Source organism: Chrysemys picta, chromosome 15 (assembly GCF_011386835.1).
Source record: "Chrysemys picta bellii isolate R12L10 chromosome 15, ASM1138683v2, whole genome shotgun sequence".
NCBI classification, from domain to species: Eukaryota; Metazoa; Chordata; order Testudines; family Emydidae; genus Chrysemys; species Chrysemys picta.
In genome coordinates this window covers 8,394,378-8,414,532 of record NC_088805.1, presented here as the reverse complement: position 1 = coordinate 8,414,532, position 20,155 = coordinate 8,394,378, and the positions used below count along the sequence as shown (strand labels likewise).

Below are 20,155 nucleotides of genomic sequence, written 5' to 3'. Positions count from 1 at the left end.
TAGGCTTCTGGCATTGGTGTATAGACACCCTAATGTATGTCGTTTAGCCTGTCTCCCATTAGAAGCACTATATATTGCGGGCCTCCTTGTGTCCATACCCCCTGTCCTTCCTATGTCCAATCTCATCTCCCCAGCTATGTCTCCTCTCATTTTACTCACCTTCTCCATACTGGAATCTGGCGTGGAGATTAACTGTGCATCTCCCAACCGTCTCCCCATACTTCCTAGTTTAAAGCTCTTTTGATAAGATGAGCCAGCCTCCCTCCCAGAAGTCTATTTCCTTCCCTACTCAGGTGAAGCCCATCCCGCGAGAACAGGTGTCTGTCCCCGAAAGCCTCCCAGTGGCCATACATCCCAAAGCCCTCCTTATAGCACCACTCCCTTAGCCAATTATTTATTCTCACAATTCTATCCGCCCTTTGCTGCCCTTCCCTCGGAACGGGCAGAATCCCACTAAAGATAATCTGAGCCTCTATCTCCTTGAGCGTCTTCCCCAGCCTGGCATAATCTCCCTTGATCCTCTCTAACGAGAACCTAGCCATGTCATTCGTTCCTACATGAAGGATTATAAAGGGGTTCTTACCTGCTCCTTTTAGGATCCTTTTCAACCGCAGGTCCACATCGCGTATCTTTGCGCCCGGTAGACAGCACACCCTTCTGTTCTCCGGGTCCGCCCTGGTCACAGGCCTATCCAATCTCCTCAGTAAAGAGTCTCCAATTACATACACCTGCCGTCGCCTGGCAACAGTGCGATCTAGTAATCTAGTCTCCGATCCCCCTAGTCCTGACCTGTGCCTGTTCCTATCTTCCCTTATGCTCCCCCTTATGCCTTCCTGAATCCTCCCGGGGCCCAGAATTGGTGCTGTCTCCATCAACTCCTCCCCTCTCTCTCTTGGGCTAGCTGCTCTTCTCTTCTTCCTCACCCTCCCACCTTCAGTCGCCACCTGCTGCCCCTCCACCTCGCTATCCAAACAGTCGAACCTATTCCTGAGTTCTATTCCCCCCTCACTGGCCCTTCTTTTCCTTGGCCTGCTTCTCACAGTCACATGCTTCCATCTCCCATGTTCTCCCCCTTCCATTCCCCTCTCACCGTCCTCTACCTCTGCCTCTACCTCCACCATAGGGCATTCTCCTTCGGTCCCCCCTTGCCTGTCCTCCATCAGCTGCTCAAACCCCAGCCTAAACTCCACCAGGGTCTCTACCTGCATCTCCAGCCCCTTAATCTTTTCCTCCAGTAACACTATCAGGCGACACTTCATACACACATACCTGTGTTCCAGCTCCCCTGCTAGGACCATATACATACCACAGCTTCCACATGCGGCCATCTGCATTCTGTCTGCTGCTGCTGCTTGGCTCATGGCTGCTGCAATCTCTGCCCACAGCACCTGTGGACTCGGAGCACACACCACACCGCGCCCTCCTGCCTCCCCCTTTACCTCCCCCTGCAAACTCCCTCTCAAACTCCCCTGTTAGCCGCCCTGTTTGCTGCCTCCGGTGCCGTCTTCCCTGAGAGCGTCACTGACAACCTTAGTGTCCTAAACCACAATGTCCACAACCACAAGGACCTAAAAAGTACATTCCTCAGAAATATAAAGGTGTTAATTGATTAATCAGCTGTAGGTTTTAAATTTGCCTGTACATCAAAACAGGTCTGCAGAGTATATTCCTGCAAAATAGGGCTTAGAACAATGGATAGAGTTTAAAGCAAATTAGCCAGTTCTTATTCTCTAGCAGGCAGTTATTAGTCATTGGTGACGTTTTAGTCACTTTCAAAGGGTGAAAATTAGATTTAACACAAATGGCAGTTATATATTAAAATCCTTTATATTTTTTATTACAAGGGTAAACCATTTGGGCACAGATATACAAATAAGCCTTCAGCTGCAAAGCTTCTGCATCTTAATTCTACAAAACATATCTAGCTAATGGGGAAATTTCTATAATGTACAGATGCATTATTTAATGTCTGTAATTTCAGTTTAATTTTTTGAATTAAAAACAAGATGTCTGGTAATATTTCATTTCTAAAGAGAAGAATGTGGGAAAACAAATCCACATGAGAATGTATCAAGTCCATTAAAGGTGAACTGAAAGTCTTTTAAGCTGCCAAAGACCTGTAGGAGACGCACAAAACCTTCAGCATTGCTTGATTACCTTGCTAGGACCCAAAACAGAACAGAGAGACCTATTTCCTGTCGTGCCTTATGTATGGGTGATGGCATCAACTTCTTAATTTTCTAACTGCAGTGTGACAGTCTAGTTATGTTTTATCATTTGATTGTGTACCTAGTGGTGTCGGTGCTATACCACAAAGTATTGAAGCAAGTAAAGCAGGGGCGAATTGTAGACTAAGACTTGATTAGACAAATATTTTTGATAATTTAAGTAAATTTATTGGTAATTAACCTGAGTTTACTGACATAATTGTAAATGCTAAGATGCACACTCCATAGCCATTTGTTCCAGGGAGAGAGACACTGTCTAGACATGTTTGAAGGAGGTATGAAACAGCGATGCCAAGGAGAAATAAAGAATTAAAAAACTGTACACTACTACATTTCTGATTCATGCTGTAATATTAGTTATATATTGTTTGTTTGGTTAATACATTTTTCCTAACTTATTTTCTGTCTGTATCTACAAAGCTATAAAGATTGAACCTAAGCTATGTTTATTCATGTATATGGTAATGCAAATAGTTTCAAGAAATTAACTACTCTTTAAAAATTCTGATTGCTGGAGTAATTATATGTTTGTTTTAATAGTCTAAACCTCCCCCAACATGGATAACATTCTGACATTTTACATATTTTTACAGTGGTGGAGGAAGGACTGTGGGAGAATGGGCTTTCCTACGAGTGTAGGACATTGCTCTTCAAAGCAATCCACAACCTGCTGGAAAGGTAAGCAAAACTCTTTTCCGTTCAAGTGTTTCATTCAGCTACATAAAGCAACACTAAGGATGTTAAGGAACCATTTAGAAAAATCCTTATCCTATAACATCTCTTTTGAGAACTGAGCTGAGCACTAGGGAACTGTGCATGGGCAAGCATCCTCAGTTTCGGGCTAAGAATGTCAGTGGATCCACTCTCTGACCACTATTTCAGTCTTTGCTATTTGATCCTACTGCCTGTGCAACTTTGAAAGGGGAGAAAGGTGGGACTAGCTGGTGGAATCACTTGTCCTGTCCCCTACTCTTCCTTAAAGAGAGACCATGTGTGGAACAGAGAACCTCAGTGAACTTGCGTTTTTAAATCTGCCCTCTTCACAGTGGAACCAGGCCAGTTCTGATGCATCTGGGAACTTCCACACCTGTGGGGGGGGGGGGCAGGATTTGCCTAATACTGTAGAAACCTGGGACATCTAAACCTTTCAGCATTAAGAAAGCAAGAACTAAGGGTATGGCTACAGTACTAGCGCTATAGTGGCATAGGTGCAATATTGCAATGTAGACATTGGCACAGTGATGGAAGGGGTGTTCCTGATGCTGCAATAAATCTGCTTCATCCAAGACACAGTATCTAGGTCTTCCGTTGGCCTAGTGGTGTCTATCCTGGGGCTTACGTTGGCTTAACTGCATGTCTCAGGAGTGTGAATTTTTCACAGCCCTGACTGATGAGCTAGGTTGAGCTAAGTTCTAGGTGTAAATCAGGCCTAAGTATTCGTATGCTATATTGTATTTCTGTCAAAATCCAGCTCTTTAAATTTGACCCAGTACATTTCACAGCAGATAAGCCACATCAAAACACAACAAAACAATTTAGCTGTAGAGAGAAAGGATGGGTGAGGTAATAACTTTTATTTGACCAACTTCTGTTGGTGAGGGAGATGAGCTTTCGAGCTTACACAGAGCTCTTCTTCAGCTTTAGCTGTACAAACGTGATATATCAGAGAGTTATGTGCAGAGTGTGTGTAACATTTGTGTTGGTATTTTGAATTATTTTTACTTTTGGTTATCTTTTATGTGCTTTAAAATGAATCAGGAAGATCTTTAAGGGTCTGAAAAATTCCAGATCTGGTCGTCTTGTGGTATTTTAGTTCCTAGATAATGGAAGTATCAAGAGATGATCTGATACTACCTTACTTTGGCCCCATAAATGGACCCCCAAGGCATTAAAAGACATGTAAAAAAAACCTCATGAATCCAAACAGTAAAGTACTTGACTTTATTCAAGTTTATCCTCACATCACTTTCAGCTTTGTTTCACAGGAACCTCCTTATACAGCTGTAATATATGTAAAAGCAGCCATGCTTGGGGTAGGGCAGTGGGGGAGGAGAGGAATCAGTTTGTGCCAGCAGCAATACAAATGTGGTCCATTGTTGTAGCTAGCAATATTTAGAAGTGCAAACAAGCACTTTGTCTTTGCTTTTCTTGCCCATCTCATTGCTGCTGCTTTCATTTCTCTAGAGAACTCTGCCCTTGTAAAAGCTGCAGTTGAATATAACTATAGTTGTATCTGTTTTTCTACTTCTTTTCTTTCTGGAGAGAAAATCTGTGTGGAGGCACAACAATATAGACACAATCTTCCCTTGATTTGTGGACTGGCATACAAACTACTGGATTTCCATGGTCCTCCGTTAAATTGAAAGGACTGATTTCATTACTTGTGATATAATAATACATTTTGTCATTTAAAACAATAATTGTTTGTGTTATTTGTTTACTTCGTAAGATGTACTTTTCTTCTTTTTTTTTACTTCTCTATACCTGTACAATGAAAATAGACTAGTTAGTTTCATTTCTATTTCTAACCAGTTTCTAGTCAATTTCTCATGCTCTTGCCCAGCATTGCTGTGTTTGAATTGTTAACACTGCAGGAGAATATGTATTTACTTTTTTTTTTTTTAAACTTCTTTCTATTGGAATTAAAAGGGGAAATCTCTCCCACCCTTCTTTTTAATATAAAACCTAAATTTTGGCCAGTTTGACCTGGCGTCCCTTTAAAACTGCCTGCGGCTACTTATTTCTCTAAAAATGCCTGTGTTAGAGCTCGGTCCTGCAAATATTTATGCATTTGCTTAACTTCATGTGGAAGAAAAGTTTAGTCTGTGTGTAAGTGTTTGCAGGATTAGGGCCTAAACAATTATTGCCTATGTAATGCTAGTGATTTGATTCTGTAAAAAGCCACTAAAATAAAGCTCTACTGCTTGGGTACACTTAGGGCTGGATTACACTAGAAAGTTAGGTTGACCTAGCTAGAGCCCTAGTGTAGACAGTGCTATGTCAACAGACAAATTCTTGGAGGGTGTAATGTCTACACTACAGCGGCGCAGCTGCAGCATTTCTAGGTTAGACATACCGTTCAGATTAGTATCTGAGATTAGGGTGATCAGATGTCCTGATTTTATAGGGACAGTCCCAATTTTTGGGGTATTTTCTTATATAGGCTCCTATTACCCCCCACCCCCGTCCCGATTTTTCACATTTGTTGTCTGGTCACCCTATCTGAGGCTTTCCCATAAATTAGGTCCTGTGTTACAGAGACGTGATAGCAGTCCCAAAATTAAAGGTGTGCTGTCAATTTGAAAAAGAAAACATATGTTTGCCTGATTTTTTTTTTTTAATCTGTCATTGCAAGTAATACCTAGGATTACTATAGCTGAAATTTTTTTTTGGAGGAAATCTAATCAACTTGAAAAACTGAGTTATGGGGTTTTAAATATTGTATTGACTTCTCCATCTGCCATTTTTTGTTGCTTTACAACTACAGGTTCCTATTTTTAAAAGATTTTTTTTTTCTGTTCTATGTTATCGTGTGAAGGATTCTTGCAAAGAACAGAGGAAACTTACTATGCAAGAAAAACAGAAATGGAGTATACTTTGCACATTTTACAGAAATTTGTATAAGCATATTTGGGGCTCAGGGAGGAGGAGAGATTTTTTTTCCCCCAGTCTCATTCAATTACACCGATTTTAGGTGTTACTTGTAACATTTATTGGTTAAATATTTTCAGATGGAATGCCAACTCTCATGAATTGATCACAAGAGTCGCGATTTCTGAGTAAATTTAGGCCTCGTTCAAGATTATGCCATCGAATTCTCAAATGTAGGATTATTTTTTTCAGCCCTGGCACAAATATGTTTCTAGCCCATCCTAAACAAGGGAATGTGGTTTCTCCACCAGGCAGTTGATTCCAAAGTACTTTGAAAGATAATGAGAATTCACTTACGTATCAGATAAACAAAGTTAACAAGTGGGGGAAAGAGACAGCATGGTTACCACCCAATAGGGTAGAGAAACTTCATCTGAGATACAAAAAAGGGGAGGGCCAACTCTCAAATAAGCAATTGAAGCAACTTGGGGGGGGAAATCCTGTAGTTTGAGAGTTCTAAAAGTGAGGCTTAATTTTTATTTAGAAATCCTGTCAGCCATCCCTGGTGCGGCCCGGGTACCAGGTAGGACTGGATTTCCAATTAGGCACAGTAGGCACATGCCTAGGGGCACCAATGTTCTAGTGGCTCCTTACCTCTCTAATACTGTGTGCAACATGAAAGTCAGCTGTAGGTGAAGATGCTGTGCCTAGGAGCATGTAAGGTGTAAATCCGGGCCTGGTTCCAGCTGTCAGCCCTTGGCAATTGCTCACCTGCCAGCCTGGGAAGTAGGAAAGGGAACCCCACTGCAGCCCCTGCCCCCAAGCCTGGAGAGGGTGAAGAACCGCTAAGTAGAGGTGAGGCTGGGGACTACAGAGAGGCTGAAGTGAGGAGGGTGAGGGCTGATGGATGGGGGGGGGGGGAGGGATCGGACTGTATTGATGGTGGATTCTGAACAGATGGGGTAAGTGCTGGGAGGGTGAACTGAGGGCAGTGGTGGTTGATGGGATGCGGAGTTGAATTGATGGGGCTGAACTGAGTGGGGGCAGAATTGAGGAAGGTTGGACGGGGTCAGAACTGATGGGGGACTGGAGAACCGGATTAATTGCTGGGCAGGAGCTGGGCAGATGTGGGGGTGAGAGCTCCTGCAGCAGGAGCCAAAAATCACCTTATCAGGAATGTGGGAGATTGGGCAACACTAATAGTCACATGCACACACCCTGGGGATGGGCTGTTCATAAATCAAGAGACTGACCTGAAAAACACAATATAATCTTTTTTTAGAATGTCATGATTTTTGGGCCAATCTCATGGGGGGTCCGACTCACGATTTTTGATCTTTTGAAGTTGGCAATACTGGAAGCTTAACTTTTAATTTGACAGTGTCCCTTTAATAAGTTACATGATAGTGTTATAACTACCACCTTAAGTCTTGTCTATACTAGAGAACTTTGACAAAAATGTCTACATCAGTTCAGTTGCACAGCTGTTGGCAATGTGGAATCCTAGTGCAGGCAGTTCTCCTGCACTCTCAGCTGTTTTCAGCAGTATGTTAATTAGACTTGCTCTGAGCAAGTTTAATTGAAATACTGCTGAAAATAGTTGCCAGACCAAGAGAGCTGTCCACACTTGGGCTCCTAATGGTACTAACACAGGTGTGGCTGAACTATTATTAGCAACAGCAGGAACTATTTGTAAAAATTCCCTAGTGTAGGGAAGGCTTTACTTTCTGCATTTCCCTCTTATCCCAATCTTCCCAAAAACTCTCTTGTATACATGCCAGGCTAGGTGGTTAATTTGTTTTGTTCCTTTTATTAAAATTCATACATTAAAAATCTTAGCAGCTGTTCACTAATGCACCTCTGTGGATCTTTAACAGCTTGTTGGGGACAGATTTAATTTCTCTCTGCCTTTTAAAAAAAAATTGAACCTTTTGCTCTCTCTTTTTAATTGATCTTCTTGGACCTTAGTATCTCTGGACTTCCTCTTGTACTTTGTCTCTTCCTTTTTCACTTGCTGTTCCTCTTTAATTTGGGTCTCCTAGTTGAGATGCAGCATTGCAGTAGATTTTGCGGGCACTATAAAAATGAGAAGATTTTTTTTTTCCTTCTGGTAAAAAAAATATTAAATTACCGATAATTTACTCAAAGTTCACTTATGCCAGTTCCACCAAGCACATTGGTGGTATATATAAGCATACTTGCGAAGGCAATGGATAAAATACCCAATAATAGTAATCATGTTTGAGTACCTGAGAAAGTTACATGTCTGAAGGAAGACTAGATTGCACAAAGAAACTTGCTTTATTTGTTGTTTATGTACAAATCTTTATACAAGAGAGACGCCTTCAGGTAATACATGATGGCAGAGCTATTGTGATTCTAGAGCTAAGGTTGTGTTCTGTTTTGAAATTCAGCCTCTTTATTTTATATTAAAAACACAGTGTATCTGTCTTAATTTTTCAGCATATAATCTCTGAGTAAAGATTGAATTGTATGAGAAGTTTTTAAAAAAAAAAAAGAGTTAATTCGTTTCCAGGTTCTAATCAATTAAAAATTGTCTCCCAATAAGATGCACATTCTGAGTTTCATAAATTTTCATGACAATTTAGGTTAAAAAACTATAAACAATAGAAAATAAAAATTGTACATATAATGAGAATTTGGGCTGCCTGGCATTATGTAATTATTTTGTTAAATAAAAAGGAAAGTGTGTTCTTAGTCATAAATTAATCCTCATACGCTATGGTTAGCTACTGGAGAATTAAATTCATGATGATCGAGTCCTCTATGATGTACCAGTTCTTGGTTCATTGAAGACCAGAAGTTCTGTGAAACTCTTCAAAGTAACAGCTACTATGCCGGGATCCTATTCTTTGTGAGCCATTCAGCTTAGGTGTACCTAGTCTTCATTAAAGCAATGACCACCAGTGTAGAAGATCCAGGTGTTTGTCAAACTGTTCAACTCGTTCTGGAGTGGAGCTCTTGAGCCAGCTGAATAGTTTCACAAAGAAGAGGAGTTGTAACGAAGTGCATCAGCTTTAACAAATATCGAAGTCTTCATAAAAATGCTCAACTGATTCAGAAGTAGATACTTTTCTTTGTGATAGGAGCCGTTGTGTCAGAGATTCTTGCTTAATTTAGTAACTTCATGCATCATAACTGAATACATATGCACAGTGATTAGCTCGTCCTCTTGTGTGTCCAGCCCAGCCAGGACTAGCAGCTGATGCCAGCTCAGGGTAGGAGCAACTGGCTGGGGTGTCCCCAGCCCTGTGGTGATTTCCTCTATCTGGCTGCTCCGGGTTCCTGAAACGATGTATCTGCGCAGCTAGAGAGTGGTTTGTGACTGCTCTTGCAGCTTCCCTTTGCTTTCCTGTCAGAAAATCATTTTTCTGCAGGGAAGCAAAAAAATCTGCGGGGGACATGAATTCTGTGCACGCACAGTGGTGCAGTATTTCCCCAGGAGTAATGTTATATATACAACCTTAACTCACATACAGTATAGACTTTTTTTGTATTAGTGTTATTTGTATTAGTATTGTTCCCAACAACTTTCTATCATGCGATTATTTTTCTGTGCATGTTAGTCATATTTGATTTTACTAATTCAGAAATTTTAATTCTGTTTTGGCATAACATCCAGAATAGTCTCACAAGGATGGTTTTAATGAACTATACTTCTTGAATGGTATTTTACTTTGTGGAGCCTTTTCTTAGTCTTTGTCAACAAACTTGGAAAAAAAGAATTATTATTTGTACTTCTGTTTTAAAAATTCACAAAGATCTGTTTAATTAAAAGGGAACCTCATTTACCACCTTGAGGTGTTTCTCTGTGTAACTAAAGCATGGGAGACGTATCAGTCTATCTTATTTCCAATGGGCTGCATTTGCTGGTGCATGCAGAATAAGTCACTACAGTGATTTATCAAAAATAATTTTACTGCAGACACTTCAGAATTTTCAACACAAAAAGTTAATTTAATACAGAATAAAATCATTCCATTTTGTTTCCCTTATTAATTGGTGTTATAGTAATTTTGCAGCATGTGGTTGTGCAGAACATTTTAATTTCTTCCAGAGAATGATTTGCGAGAAAATGTTTTTATCCTCTGTCATTTAGTTATTTTTTTCTTCGGTATAGTAGACCTAATACTAATTTCATTTTCCTAATGCTCTTGAGGTAGTGTTTGTATGCATGCATTCAGCCCTTCAGTTACTATACAACTACTAGTGTTAGTTAGCCAGTTCAAAGTCAGCTGATTGACAAGATATATAAATAGAACTGAACTAAGAATTTATTTAATTGCAATTTTGTGTTCCATCATTCTGCTTATAATAATTTTAAACATTGAACTGGATTCCGTTCAGACAAGAGCTAGAAATTCAAGTGTAAAACTTTTCATTGCACCTCCCACTAGTTCTGTTTTGTCTGTAGATAACAGCAAATATGATAATGTGTAGGATCCCGCACTCTTTTAAGGCAACTTGCAATATCTAGCACAACTTCATTAGTTAACTGCGAAGCTAAATTGGATTCTCTAGGTTTTAAATCTGACTCCTACTGATATTTTTACATGGTCTGTAACTTTTTGGAATAAGTTAAGGTATGAGAAATTGATTTAAAAAGTGTAACTTCTTTTGAATTAATTGATAGAACCAGTGAAATCATTTTGTTCAACTGAGACTGTAATGACTCCTCTTGGGACTTCTTTTCCCCCCTCAGAGGTCCTTAAAATACAGTTTATTGATTGTGACAGGCCCAGACCAGTGGGGTACAGGAGTATGGTAGAGGGCAAATATACTGGTCACTGGATAAGTAGTTTTCTGTTCCCTGAGTGACCAGAGCAGGGGCTGCACTAGAGTACTCAGGAACCTGCTAGAACCAGTTAAGGCAGGCAGGCTAATTAGGACACCTGGAGCCAATTAAGAAGACGCTGCTAGAATCAATTAAGGCAGGCTACTCAGGGCACCTGGGTTTTAAAAAAGAGCTCACTTCAGTTTGTGGGGCGAGTGTGAGGAGCTGGGAGCAAGAGGCGCAAGGAGCTGAGAGGGAGAGGGTGAGGGTGTGCTGCTGGAGGACTGAGGAGCGCAAGCGTTATCAGACATTAGGAGGAAGGTCCTGTGGTGAGAATAAGGAAGGTGTTTGGAGGAGGCCATGGGGAAGTAGCCCAGGGAGTTGTAGCTGTCATGCAGCTGTTACAGGAGGCACTATAGACAGCTGCAGTCCACAGGGCCCTGGGCTGGAACCCGGAGTAGAGGGCGGGCCCAGGTTCCCCCCAAACCTCCCAATTGACCTGGACTGTGGGTTCTTCCAGAGGGGAAAGTCTCTGGGCTGTTCCCCAACCCACACAGTGAATCTCTGAGGCAAGAAAATCCACCAGTAAGTGCAGGACCCACCAAGATAGAGGAGGAACTTTGTCACATGATACATTATAACTGCTCTTTTAAGGCCAGCATGATCTATTGTCAGTTTTTACTCGGGGAGTCTTTAATTTATGGGTCTTTCACGTGGTATGTAAGGCAGGGGTGAGCAAACTACGGCCAATGGGCGCTTCGGGGAGGTACCCGCAGGTGAGGGCAGTGCGTGGAGCCCTCTGCCCTTCCCCCCCCCCCCCCCAGGGGCTGCAGGGGCGTGGTGCCGGCCGTTTCTGGGAGCGGCATGGGGCCAGGGCAGGGAGCCTGCCTTAGCCCCGCTGAGCGCCACTGCCACCCTGGAGCTGCTCCGGGTAAGTGGCGCCGGGCCGGAGCCCACACCCTGAACCCCTCCTGCACCCCAACCCCCTGCCCTGAGCCCCCTCCCGCACTCCGCACCCCTCCCTGCCCCCCAACTCCCTGCCCTGAGCCACATCTTGTACACCGCACACCCTCCTGCATCCCAACCCCTTGCCCTGAGCCCCTTCCTGCACACCGCACTCCCTTCCGCACCCCAACCTCCTGCCCCAGCCCTACATTCATGGCACTACATGCAATTTCCCCACCCAGATGCGGCCCTCGGGCCAAAAAGTTTGCCCACCCCTGATGTAAGGGCTCCTCCTCAGAATGACCATCTAGGGCTGCTTTACTAAAGGACCATCAGACCAGACACTGTTTCTATAATTTTATATTTCAACTCTTAAAAAATCTCTCTAGTCTGAATTTTGTTTGCAGTGTTATTGTAGTCATGTTGGTCCCAGCATATGAGAGAGACAAGGTCGGTAAGGTCATATCTTCTATTGGACCGCCGTCTACTGGTGGAAGGTACAAACTTTAGAGGTACAGAGAACTCTTCTTCAGCTCTGTGTAGCTCAAAAACTTTTACCTTCCACCAGTAGATGGTGGTCCAATAGAAGATATCACCTCATCTACCTTGTCTCTCTGTCTGAATTTTGGCATATGAAGTCTCGTTGCTTGGACCACAATTATTTTCTGGGGGGAAAATAACAGAAAAAACCCCCGCAAAAAACCAATGGAAATAAATCTGTAAATTTTCTGTTGGAAGAATGAAATAAATTTTTTTCTGATTCTATAAGAGGAAAACGTCTAAAAATTTTTTAAAGGAATTATGGGGCTATTACCCAAGTTTTGACCCCATATAGAATCCTTTGGATTCTAAGGATCAGATTTTCAGTCACCGTTAAATCCTCTTTGCATCTTGAAGCAGTATGAAGGGGAGCATAACATTTCCTTAATAGCGTAGCTAGGGATTCTCTTTGTGCAGAGGAATCCCTGGCTGGCATAGAGCTGCTATAGCCACCTTGTGCTCCAGTGATCTCTGGCCACATGACCCAAGGGACAGGGCCGGCTCTAGCTTTTTTGCTGCCCCAAGCAGCAAAAAAAAGCACCGCCCCTCAGCCCCCCCAGCCGAGCGCTGCGCTGCCCCCCCCAGCCGAGCGCCGCCGGAACCCCCCCCAGAGCACCGCCCCCCGCCAAGCGCCGCGCGCTGGAGCCCATACCCCCCCTGCGCTGAGCACCGCCGGAAACCCCCCCCCCCGAGTGCCGAGTCCCGCGACGCGCGCCCCCCCCCCGCCAAGCACCGCGCCGCTGGAGCCCGCCCCCGCCCCCTGCCAAGCGCCACCAGAACCCGCGCCAAGCGCCGCCGGAACCCGTGCCGAGCGCCGCGCCGCCGGAGCCCGCCCCCGCCGAGCGCCGCCGGAACCCCCTTCCAGCGCCGCGCCGCCCCCCTCGCCGTGCCCCGCGCAACCGGAGCGTGCCCCCCCAGCGCCGCGCTGCCGGAGCGCCCCCCACGCTCCCCCCGCCACCCCTTACCAGGTGCCGCCCCAAGCATGTGCTTGGGTGCCTGGAGCCGGCCCTGCCAAGGGACCACTACTAGCCAACATAGTTAAGGATGCTCTAATTCGTGCCAGTAGTAAAACTGGCCCTTGGTAAGCCATCTGGCTTGCAGATTATGAAAGCATTTTAAGCCACCTGTGCCCAGTAGCTCACCCCCTTCAAGTCTTATGCGGAACACAGTTAGAGTTGAGAAAATTGGGGTTGCACTGCATACTCTCCATGACGTTTTGGCTACTTGCATTTAGAAGGTGTTACTGAGTTCTGGTAAATATGTGGTATTGTGTGAAAATGAGAGAGTATATTTTCAATTACATAATTATTGGTATTGCATCACCTCAACTACTGTATTCCGTTCTGGTCATCTTATCTCAAAAAATATATAGCAGAAATGGAAGCCAAAAGACAGGCAACAAAAATCATTCTGGAAGTTTCATAGCAGTTCCACTGTTTGGCCTGGTCCACACTAACCCCCCACTTCGGACTAAGGTATGCAAATTCAGCTACGTTAATAACATAGCTGAATTCAAAGTACCTTAGTCCGAACTTACCGCGGGTCCAGACGCGGCAGGCAGGCTCCCCCATCGATGCTGCGTACTCCTCTCGCTGAGCTGGAGTACCAGCGTCGACGGCAAGCACTTCTGGGATCGATCTGGGATCGATTTATCGCGTCTAGACAAGACGTGATAAATCGATCCCAGAAGATCGATCGCTTACTTCCGGACCAGGAAGTAAGTATAGACGTACCCTTTAAGTAGAAAATGCAGCTCAGCTGTAACTGGAGACATGAGCTATAGTGTTCAAAGTAATCAACTGCACATCCCCATTTCACGTGAATGAACTACTGCTGTTGAAGGCTCTCTAGTGTGTGGAAGAGATTGGGGCATGGATGAGAATTAGCTTGCTGGAGCTCAATCCATATAAAATGGAGGTGATGCTGGTACGATGGGGCAGGCAAAGAGAAGATATAATCAGGACTGTATGCCTCCTCCTGCGTTTGAGGATATGTGCCCACCATTTGTTGTTCAAATTTGCAGTTTGGACATACAGTTAATGTGATAGTTCTTGGGGTACCCAGGACTGAGAGTCACCTTGTTATAGCCTGCCTCCAGCATGAGGGAATCTTGCTTGTGCCTTGCTGGATCTCAGCTCCTTAATATCACCAGACTTTCAGCCAATCAAGCACGCTCCTCTGGGCTCTGCCAGCCCTGTCTTTGCCTTGCAGGTTAACAATAGGTGCACTCCAATCCCCAAGTCCATTTGAATCGTTCCCCTTTGATATCCAGGCCCTGACACTGGGATATCTGTGACACACCAGATCTTATGCCTCCAAAGGTACAGTATACCCCAGTTTACCAGTTTTTCCTTAAACCACCACTCCTATAACACACAGCACTTGTAATAAAATAAAAGCAGGCTTATTTGAGAAAGGAGAGAGATTCCACTAGAAACATGAGACACTGGTGGAAAAAATGGTTACAATGCAAAACAAAATAATAAAATGTGAACCTGGCTCTCTCTCTATTAATAGTTTCTTTCTCTATATAATAAAGTAGGTCCCGCCCCCCACTGCTTGCCAGAGTTCAGTCTGTTGCAGAGCTGGCTGGCTTCACAGGAACCAAAATCCAATTTTTCATGAGAACACCTCGCTCCTCAAGATGCCTCCCCTATGAAAGGATTTTCCCTCCTCTGTGTTATACTGAGACAGCCTTTTGTTTCTATTCATGGACAGGGCAAACCCCCTTTCTTGCTATAATGTTTTTTACCTTTAGGAGGTTTAAAATGTTTGCACTTATGTCTGATGGTTTTTCATTGAAAGTCTTGGGATTGACCAAGGCCAAACAAATGAGCTTTGCATTGCATCACCAGTTGAACAGAGTCGGGTGAATGGGTCATCACTCAGACATATTATCCCCTGGTGGCTAATTTTTACTCCAAGTACATAAAGCATACTTTAATTATAAATACATTATTCCTTAATTATTACCTGTACATACATCTTGAGATGATTATGAATCTTGACAAGTTATGCGCTTTCTGTAGATATCTCACGTTACTCTTTATGGATAAATATCCTGTAAGATGTGTTCGGTGGAGTGTGTGTGTGTGTCAGGTTTCAGATGAGAGTTCTTTGCAAAGAACAGGGGACTCTTTGCCAAGGAGTCTCTATGTCAAAATTAGATTCCACAGTTGCTGCTAGATGATCATACAGCAGTTGTAATCAAGACAGCATTCGTTTTCATCTACCTTTGGCTGAGAAGAAGGGACCACTTTGGCCAGATGTGCCTCTTTCTACTGCAATAGATGTCTTTGTAACGACTAAATTAGATGACTGTGCTGTGTTCTGCATAGGGCTATACCGTAAATGTTAAATCATCCTGGAGATGAAAGCTATTGGACCAGATGGTAGCTTACTTGGTCAGTAAGTAAGTAAGTAAGGCCAGTTCTACACTAGAAACTTTTGCTGATATAGCAGTAGTGCTTGGTGTGTGTGTAATTTGATTGAAATTTCTATACCAGTAAAGTATCAGAGGGGTAGCCGTGTTAGTCTGAATCTGTAAAAAGCAACAGAAGGTCCTGTGGCACCTTTGAGACTAACAGAAGTATAGGGGGCATAAGCTTTCGTGGGTAAGAACCTCACTTCTTCAGATGCAAGACTTGCATCTGAAGAAGTGAGGTTCTTACCCACGAAAGCTTATGCCCCCTATACTTCTGTTAGTCTCAAAGGTGCCACAGGACCTTCTGTTGCTTTATACCAGTAAAAGCTCTACTGTAGACACAGTTATACTAGGCTAAGTGCTTTTGCCACTATAGCTTATTTTGCTCAGGGAACATCTGCAATGGCAAAAATACACTTTTGTCATTGTGCTGGGTTTGTTTGCCTGCATGCATAGCTATACCAGCAAAACTTCTCTAGCGTAAACCCTAGCTTAAGTGTACAGGTTTTTGCCATAAGCATGACAGAAGTACTTTGTGGTCTGTGCTTGTTTAGTTGCCAGGTTAAGTAGGGTTACCATTCGTCCAGATTCCCCCGGACATGTCCGGCTTTTTGAGCTAAAACTAGCGTCCGGGGGGAATTTGTAAATGTCCGGACTTCCCCTCCCCCCCCATGCAGAGCGCGCACGGCTAACAGGGCAGCCGGCCGGATGGTGCCACTTACATGGGGCTCCGACAGCCAGAGAGAGCCTCTCCTCCGCTTCCCCTGCAGCAGAGATCACTGCCTCCCTCCCTGCATTCGCAGATCGCCTCCGGCAGTCTGGAGCCCCTCCCGCGCTCCTCCTCCACTGCTGCCCAGCGTGCCGGGATGAACAGCTCAGGCCGTTCCTGAGCAAGTTCACAGAGACATTAGGCGAAGGCCAACAACAAGGGGGCCAGCGGGTCGGAGAAGGGGCAGGGAGGTTTTGGATGGGGCAGTCAAGAGACGGGGGGGTCGGGAGTTCGGAGGGGCTTTCTGGGGGGGGTGTGGATAAGGTTTTGGGCAGTCAGGGTACAGGTAGGGGGTAGGGTCCTGGGGGGCAGTTGGGGGGGGGGTCTTAGGAGAGGGTAGTTAGGGGACAAGGAACAGGGAGGCTTAGATAGGGGGTGGGGTCCTGGAGGGCAGTTAGGAGCAGGGGTCCCAGGAGGGGGCAGTCAGGGGACAAGGAGCGGGGGGGGGGGGGGGTTGGGAGTTCTGGGGGCGGGGCTGTCAGGGGGCAGGAGTGGGGAGAGGGATCGGAGCAGTCGGGACAGGGAGCAGAGGGGTTTAGATGGGTCGGGAGTTCTGGGGGGGCTGTCAGGGGGTGGAGAGTGGTTGGATGGGGGCGTGGGAGTCCCAGGGATCTGTCCGGGGGTGGGGGTGTGGATAAGGGTTGGAGCAGTCAGGGTACAGGTAGGGGGTAGGGTCCTAGGGGGCCAGTTAGGATGGGGGGAGGGTCTCAAGAGGGGGCAAGCAGGGGACAAGGAGCGGGGGGAGGGTTGGGGGTTCTGGGGGCGGAAGTGGGAGGGGCAGGGGCGGGGCTAGTGCAGGACTGGGGCGGGGCTCCTCCCCTCCTCTTTTTTGCTTGCTGAAATATGGTAATCCTAGGTTAAGTTTAAGGTGTTGATATAGACCTATTACCTGCCTATTTGTGAAACAGCCCGTCTCCCCATGTCACAGTTCTTGAGCTGCAGTCTCTTTAGTTTAAAAGAGAAGGAACTGTTGTCAGTATGTTCTCTAAGTAGAACCCTAAAGATACACTTTTTTCTTATGGATCATGCACCTATTCTAAATTAAGTGTCTGGGCTGTAGCTGCCTCCTTTTGCTTATGTATTGTGCTGCCTAGAGTCTCTAACTATTTGCTCAGCCACTTATTTTAGATTTTCTGCAATTCTCTGTTTGCCTTGGTTGTTCCTTTGTGCCATGGAGGCTGTGCAGAGTGTATTCTCATATGGCATAGAATCATAGAATATTAGGGTTGGAAGAGACCTCAGGAGGTCATCTAGTTCAACTCCCTGCTCAAAGCAGGACCAACATCAACAGATGCACTGGAGGGACAGTATGTTACTCCTGGGGGAATTTTGTGCCAAAAATTGCAAAATTCTGTATATTTTATTTGTCAAAATAATGCAATATAATCACACCAATTTCATTTATTTTGGTAATTTTTTTAAACTACCTTACAGTTAAAAAAAAAATCAAATTAACTGTTCAGCATTTCCTAAATACGTGAAAGTTAAGTTACAAATACTTGGTAACCAACATCCTGCATTCCAGTTATAATCCTGGATTTTCATTAAAATTACATTACTTTTATTTTGGTGTTTGGTGTTCTGCAAAGTAGAATGTCGCTTTAAGTTGCTCAGACTTTCACACATGAAAGTCGTACAGTTTTGCTAATCATCGTCCTGCATTTTTTTAATGGACAAGTAAAATAGATCCTGAGCTGTAATCTAACCCCATTGTGCTTCTCTGGCACAGGAGAAAAAGCAAGAAAGCACATACACCTTCCTAGCTGAGGATTCGGTTTCTGTCATTTACAAAAAGAACAGGAGTACGTGTGGCACCTTAGAGACTAACACATGTATTTGAGCATAAACTTTCGTGGGCTAATGCCCACTTCATCAGATGCATGCAGTGGAAAATACAGCTTTAGCCCACGAAAGCTTATGCTCAAATAAATGTGTTAGTCTCTAAGGTGCCACAAGGACTCCTCGTTCTTTTTGCTGATACTGGCTAACACGGCTGCTACTCTGAAACCTGTCATTTACAAGGCTCCTTTACACCACTCTGGCAAGGTAAAGGGGCCTTAATTGATTAAGAATGGGAACAATTAACAATGGGAACATGAGCAGCCTGCTTGCTTAGGCCTGGTCTACACTGCCACTTTACAGCACTGCAACTTTCTCACTCAGGGGGGTGAAAAAACACCCCCCCGAGGGCTGCAAGTTTCAGTGCTGTAATGTGGCAGTGTAGACAGCGCTGGTAACTATTCCTCTCGTGGAGGTGGGTTTTCTTTATAGTGTTGGGAGAGCGCTCTCCCAGCGCTGGTGCCGCGACTACACAGCCACGTTAAAGCGCTGCCGCGGCAGCTCTTTAACATTGCTAGTAAAGACATACTCTTAGTTGTTACATTTCTGCTCTGCCTCAGGGATAGTAGAGCCTGCTTCATTCAGCCCTACACCTCTAAGCCCAGGATGCAGCAATAACAAGCGAGAGGTACAAAGTGTCTGTCTCTCTCTTTCTCTCATTCGCACAGAGGCATTGGCCCAGCCCCACACTTGTAACTGTCTTTCCAGGGAGGCAAGGAAGCACGCCCAGCCTCCCTCCCTGCGGTGATCTGCTCCCTGCTGCCCGCTGCTCCCAGCAGATGCTCCCGGCCTGCTGGGAAAAGGGCATGTGTGCTCCACAGATTTCTTGGCTCCCCCATTTTGCTGTGGAGGAGCCAAGAAATCTGCAGAAGATACTAATTCTATGCCCCGCCCCCAGGAGTAGTGTGTAGTTTGGGTACTCTTTGGCCACCGTTGTAGAAGAAAATTAGTGAAAAACTTCAAGTGAAGGAGAGTATAAGACCAGATCTTCCATCTAGCAAATAAAACCTGGGTTAGATATGGAGTGAATTGGGGAAACCCATCTGCTTCTTGCTTGGAGGTTGGGTGGGTCATATTTGTTCTCACAACTTCTCTTGTCCTTCTCCATACTACAGTCTGCTAGCAACAGATGTGTTTAGACAAATCTCTTCTGAAAAGGCATAACCATTTTTCAGATCTCACCTGGAAAGATATGTTTTCTTCCTTTAAAAATAAATATTGATAGCAGATTTCTATCACATTTCCTCTGGCCAATGTGTCCAGGGACTTTGTTTTATCAACCTGCAAACCATATTTGAACAGCATAATAAAGCTGCATAGATTCCCAGCAGGGCTGGCTCCAGGCACCAGCGGAGGAAGCACGTGCATGGTGCGGCACATGCTAAGGGGCGGCATTCCGTCCATTCTTGGGGCGGCACAGTCCGGGCGGCTTTTTTTTTTTTTGCTTGGGGCAGCAAAAATGGTAGAGCCAGCGCTGGCTCCCAGGGACATGGTGATAAATTAGCAGGGTTCCGAGGAGGAGGAGGAGGAGGAGGAGGAAGAAAACATATACGTGCCGATTGGGAAAACTGTGCTTATAAGAAACAGTTCTTACTGGCATGGTTTCAGCTGTACTGTACATAGTCCCTTTGGGTATGTCTACACTGCAAAAAAACAACCAAACAAAACCTGAAGCAGCAACTCTCAGAGCCTGGATCAACAGACTCGGCCTTGCGCTACAGGGGTAAAAATAGCAGTGAAGATGTTCCTGCTTGGGCTCTGAGACCCACCCCTTTTGCTGGTTTTCACACCTTCTTCTGATCTGTTCCCTAAGCCCTCCCAACCTTCTAATTCAGAGGTCCCTAAACTGTGGGGTGTGACCCCCTAAGAGGGCATGGAGGAACATTCAGGGGGACATGGCGGGGGCCTGTGCCAGCCCCCACGGGGCATGGGGAGGGAGTGCCACCTAGCTCCACTCCCAGTCCCGGCTCAGGGCCCGGCTGCCACTCCCAGCTCCGGCTGCCAGCCCTGTGCCCGGGGCTCTG

General features: G+C 45.0%; 1 protein-coding gene across 2 annotated transcripts in view; it reads left to right on the top strand.

Annotated features, from left to right (window-relative positions):
* MED13L (mediator complex subunit 13L) overlaps positions 1-20,155 on the top strand; it is a 396,084-nt gene that overhangs the window by 189,534 nt on the left and 186,395 nt on the right. For both annotated transcript variants that reach the window (XM_005303233.5, XM_005303234.5), the window contains exon 3: positions 2,822-2,906. In XM_005303233.5, the coding sequence (XP_005303290.2) occupies positions 2,822-2,906 (85 nt within the window). The remainder of the gene's footprint in view (positions 1-2,821; positions 2,907-20,155) is intronic.